This window comes from Nannospalax galili, unplaced genomic scaffold, assembly GCF_000622305.1.
Source record: "Nannospalax galili isolate Female #2095 unplaced genomic scaffold, S.galili_v1.0 scaffold227, whole genome shotgun sequence".
Taxonomy (NCBI): Eukaryota; Metazoa; Chordata; class Mammalia; order Rodentia; family Spalacidae; genus Nannospalax; species Nannospalax galili.
The window spans coordinates 7922048-7928047 of NW_008360303.1; the positions used below are offsets into that span (position 1 = coordinate 7922048).

At 37.4% G+C, this 6000-nt stretch overlaps 1 protein-coding gene across 1 annotated transcript in view; it reads right to left on the bottom strand.

The window, feature by feature from the left end:
- Hmcn1 (hemicentin 1) overlaps positions 1–6000 on the bottom strand; it is a 492592-nt gene that overhangs the window by 210154 nt on the left and 276438 nt on the right. Inside the window, exons 31-34 of the mRNA XM_029559235.1 lie at positions 3289–3567; positions 2502–2783; positions 1581–1689; positions 554–723 (exon numbers count right to left, since the gene is read on the bottom strand). Of these exons, the coding sequence (XP_029415095.1) occupies positions 554–723; positions 1581–1689; positions 2502–2783; positions 3289–3567 (840 nt within the window). The remainder of the gene's footprint in view (positions 1–553; positions 724–1580; positions 1690–2501; positions 2784–3288; positions 3568–6000) is intronic.

Consider the following 6000-nt stretch of genomic DNA (forward strand, 5'->3'; position numbering starts at 1 on the left):
GTCTCAGAAGAGACTTCAGACTCTGGACTTTTGAATAGTACTGAAACTGGTAAAGATTTTTGGGGACTTCTGAAGGGGGACTAAATAGATTTTGTACTTTATATGGTCATGAACCTATGGTGGCCAGGGAGTGGGATGTGATGGTTTGAATGAGGATGCCCTCCCATACGCTCCAAGTATTTGGACATTTTGTCCCCAGTTGGTGCTGTTTGGGGAGATTTTAGGAGGTGCTTGCTGGAGGAAGCACATCACTGGAGAGCAGCTTTTGAGAGTTCTTAAGCCTTGCCAGAGTCCCAGTCACTCTCTACTTGAAGATGTCATCACTCAGCTTTCTGCTCCGGCCACCTCTGCCGCCATGCCCTCCCTGCCATTGTTGACTCCAACCCTCTGAACCCTAGGTCAAATAAATTCTTCCTTCTATAAGGTGCTTTGGTCACAGTGTTTTATCACAGCAACAGAAAAGTAACTAATGCACTCTTCATTCTAAATTAGATAGTAAAATAAAGCATGGGTTAGTTTGAAATGCAACATGCCCTTTGCATCTTCAGCATACCATGAACAGTCACTTCAAATTCCTTCCTGTCATCTCCAGCAGTGTTGGTTGCCACACACTGGTAAAGGCCTGTGTCTGACACTTGAGCCTGAGCAATAACCAGCTTGCGTCCATTTAGTAAGATCTTGAATCCATCCCTTTCATCAATTAGTTGACCAACTTTGAGCCACCTATAGAGAACAACAAAAAGAAATTTTGATATGTATCACAAATAAATAATTCCTTAGAAAATATGTACATTTTATATTTACTATCTATGGTGTATTGGCCTAATCTCCTAAGTAATTACTCTGTAAAATAAATTGTAAATGTAGAAGAGAAGAAAAGAGGAAATGTGGTTTAACATAGAAGCTGGAATACTGTTGGAACCCAACAGTTATTTAATGAGTTCCTTTTTCTAATAATTATAGGTTATAAAAAGAGATAAATGATACTAAACATTATTCACTTTAATATTTAAATAATTATAACCAGGAAAATGTAAATGATTTTTCAATATTTTACACATAATACTAAAATCACATTGCTTTATATTTTTACATTTTAGTGAGCTACAATTTTTTATTTTGTTTTATAATCATGGGGGAACCCTAGTAAACTATTCTTTTGCATATCCCATATGATTTTGAAAATGAAAATTATGTGTTTAATAAATGGTTTGTGAATGAAGGAATGAGACAAAACTGTCAAGAATGTCTGGATGCCCCTATCCTCCATTTCTCTAAGATTTCTCTATTCTTTTTATTTAGTCATCTGTTAAACATCTCAGTACCTCAGGGAGGTTTGAAATACTGCTTAATAGTCTATATTGTTCAACTGGACATATAATTTCTCAAGATGATATAAAGATGTTTTTCCAAAGGTTCCTTTAAATACCAAGCAAAAGTTGCCTTGCATATAGATCACACATATATATATATACAAATATGATTTTGTTCTTCCACTCTTCGACGAATCCTTCAAGACCACTTTAAAACACTTATATTAAGAAGTGAGAGGTATTTAGAAGACATACCAAAACGCTTACATGATAGTTGGTGGGGGAGAACCTGTGGCTTGACATTCTAGCTCCAGTAAGTTATTCACCATCACAAACAAGTAGGATATTTCTTCTCCTCCTTCTACCACTGGTGGCACTAGAAAAAATAAAGAACGTAGGATGCAAAGGAATGTTCACAAGAAGAAGCACACTTTGACATCAAGCAATACTAAGAAGTAGAGAATTATCATATGAGTTTAATATTCAAAGGGGATTTGAAGTGTACTGTAAATGTATTTTATAAGAAGTACTTGCCTGGATGAATGTTCTTGTGACAACTGAGTTTTTCTATAACCAGAATTATGGTGTTATAGACAACACATGAATATAAAGTTGATTCATATTTTATATTGTTTATCTTCATAAGAATATCCATTCAAGAAATTTAAATCTAAAATTATAGAGACTGAGCTGGGCTTGGTGGTGCATCTTTAATCCCAGCACTTGGGAGGCAGAGGCAGGTGGACCTCTATGAGAGCAAGGTCAGTCTGGTCTATATAGCAAGTTCCAGGTCAGCTGGGGCTACAGGGGGACTCTATCTCAAAAAAGACCAAAAAAACTACAGAGATTCAATGTTGCAGGTTGACTTCCCATGGCTCAAAGAGTGCTTCTTGTGGTTTAGTAGTGCCCATGACAAAATAACATCGTATGGCTCATGCAATCAGCAGCTGATACAGTTATGAGAATGTATCTTTATACTTACAAGGACAAACTACACTCATCAAAATAGTGGCAGATTTGTATGAGAGTTAGATCATGGGACTAGGTGATAAATCAATCACTTGAATAGAATTGAAGAGTCCACTATATCTTAATTTATATTGCTTTCTTGTTATGTGATCCAAAAAGCTCTTAATAATCAGGTTGTGCTATGAAACTGACAATCCAGGCAATGACAGCCTTACTCACCTAAGACATCAACTTCATATTTGATCTCTTTTTCTCCTGCCACACTGGTAGCCACACATATGTACTGTCCCCGATCACTTTCTAGGGCACTTGAGATTTCGAGTTTCTTCCCACCAGCTTCTATGTGGATGTTGTCACTGGCTTTCACAGGTACACCATCTTTTAACCAAGTAAGAACTGGAGGAGGGTTGCCAGCAGCTTTACACTCCAGGGTCAATGAATGAGCAATGACAACTTGCTTATTTGAAGGAGTGGTCAAGTCACCTTCAATTATTGGAGGAACTAGGCAGAAAAAATAGTAGTATTTCAGGCAATTCTTTTTCCATTCATAAAAGAACATTTTAAGTAAATAAAAGTGATTTTTTTCTCATATAGTTTGATCACAGGAACCACCTACATGTTCATTCCTTCCAGAGCTGTTGAGGGAAGAATTGCTAGATTCAGCTGACCTGCAACTCTTCTAATTATTCTGAGATACTCTGCATTGCCAGGCTCATGCAGGGTGAATAACTAAGAATAATATTAATCCTAACAATGACTTAACCTTATCTGTAAGAACAAAATGGTCTAGATGTTCCACATTCCACAGCAAAGATTGGTTAATGCCTACTTTTCCCTAACCTTAGCTTTTGTAAATATTTTCCCAAATCATAACAAATTCTTTCAATTCTAATCTATATACATTGCCAAAAATACCTGCCAAGATTATTAGTGAGTAAATTAGATGTCAACATATTAGAAAGCAATGGTAGAAAGATACTCAGCTAAGGCATCCATTTTCCCTTACCATAGATGTCAACGTGAAATGATTTTTCAGCGGTTCCAGCAACATTGGATACACGACATGTGTATGTTGCCGAATCAGAGACCTGTGCTCGAGGAATATGAAGAAACTGTCCTTTATCAATATAAAGAGCTTGTGAGTTGGATATGACTAACTGGCCATCCTTATACCAAGTAATAGTAGGCACTGGAAGTCCCCGTGTTTCACATTCCAATTTAATTATGCTGTTGATCAATGCTGATATTTCTGTGGTAACATTTCCTCCTTTAATACTAGGTGGAACTACAAAAAAAATTCAGAACAAACACAGGTTTAACATCTGCACCACAAAATTAAATGCTATAGTTGCTTAAATTATGAGTTTAATATCAATACACATTGACGAGAGGAAGTATGTGATTTATCTGTAGATAGTTGCCTCCCTAGTCAAAACAACATTTATCATCTTCCTTTTGGGTTCCAGCTTTCAGCAAAAACAGTAAGTCACAGATTCAGTTTCAGGCGCTTATTTAAGTCAGTAGATTATATTAGAGTAACCAAAAAAGTTAGGTTCAACAAACAAAGCAAACCAAAATAAAGCCCCACTTAAAGTAAACATATTGAGTTTTTAAATCATGCCAAGGGAACAAAAATATCAGATGTGGTACAATTGCATGCTCTCCTCCCAGGAAATATGGTGAAAGTCTACATCTGAGTGCTTTCAGAACCAGCTACTAGTAGTAGCTGTAGAGTCCTACATTGGCTGCTTTTTTTGAGCTGCCAGGAGTCCATCCAGCCCACTGTTCTCTAATTGGCTACATATGATCTTCCTCCATCCAGGGACTTTGTGCTGGCCTAACATTGGCTGCTTTTTTTGAGCTGCCAGGAGTCCATCCACCCCACTGTTCTCCTCTAATTGGCTACATATGATCTTCCTCCATCCAGGGACTTTGTGCTGGCCTCTCATGCCATCAAGGACTGTGCTTTTGGAAAAACACCTCAAGTTGCTCAAGCTGAGCTGCTTATTTCCTATAATTCTAATGATTTTAAAGAAATCAAATGGGGGATGGAGAGATGACTCAGCAGTTAAGAGCACTGGCAGCTCTTACAGAGGACCCGGGTTCAATTCCCAGCACCCACACGGCAGTAGCAACTGTCCTAGGGAATTCCACACCCTCTTCTGAACTCTGTGGGTACCCTTACATACATGTAGGCAATATACTCATACACATAAAATAAAAATAATAAATAAAATATTTTTAAAAAGAAACCAAATGGCATGTGTCTGAATTTGAGAATCTTAATATAATTTTAATAAATATTTACATTTTAGAAAAGAATATTCTGTATAATGCCTTTCACATGGTTAGCCAAGGGCTCTGGGATTTGAGAGTGAGATCAGTAATGAGCGGTGTCCATCTTATCACATCATCACATCACATCATCACATCACATCCACAGTAACTAGTGTCCACATGATGTATTGCTGATGTTGTTATCCTTGATAAACTGAGTAATGCAGCTACTCCTTTCCCCCCATGCCCAGCCATATGAACCGAGTAAGCAGTTATGTTTTACTTTCTTTAGAAGGAAACACACACATAATTTAATTGAAATTCTGAGTGGGAGATGTTATCTCTTCTCTCCACTTTATTTAATTCATGTATCTCCATCGGTATGAACTCATGGAAAGTTATCTTATACTTGGGGCTATAGTCCAATTATGCATTTATTTAGCAGTCTGAGTCATCGAAGTGCATTTAGTTAGTTCCTATGTGCTTGTATCATCTTATTATTTTCAGACTTCCTTAATTTATGGCCCTAGGACATGCTCCACACTCATCTTATGAAATCTTGCAATGGTCGTAGAGCTATTTCTCCAAGGAGCCTTGGCTGCTTTTTAGTGGGGAAGGACATTTATTGGAAAACAAGATTTCAGTGCTGAGTAGACTATATTTTCTGGTAATCTTTCTGAGAACTATTTCAGAGTCACACCCATATGCATTTTTTTCTCATATATATAATGTGAGGCATGGCCTACCCCATTACAGGTGAATTTGATATTGGAATCATCATGTAAAATTCAAAGTTTGGTGTTCAGAAATAAAGTTTCCTTGAAATATGGTCACACTTGCTCATTTATATACTAGCTGTGGCTGCTTTCATTTAACAGTGGAAAAGTATTTGCAATGGGGAAATGGTGCACTCATTTCTTCTACTGTCTCTCAGTTTAATGTAAATGTTATTGACACATTTATAGATCGACAGCATCTCAGGTGCCATGCATGTAACAATACCATTATGTTTTATTTTTTATTTGTTTTTATTGAATTTTTGTGTATTTCATACAGAACATCTCAAACAATCTTAATCATCCTTATACCCCAGCCCCACCAGCACCCTCCCATAGGCCCCCCACTGGAACCCATATACTCTATCACCTGTGTTAAGGCCCACTGTGTCAAGTCAGTGTCCCCATACATTCCCCAGTGCATGTCCATCCACTGAGGTCTAGTCAGACTATCTAGAGTCTCTTGTTTTAGGAAGATCAGCTCTTCCTCACCTAGCAGTCATTGGTTGCCAATGTTTCCTCAGGTATGTTGGGGTCTGCTGCTCATTTCCTCAGTTCTGGGCTATTTTTTTTCTGCCTGAGTTTGCATGGGACTTGTGTACACTGACATCATTGCTAGAGACTCATATGAGCAAGGTCCAGATATATATATATATATATATATT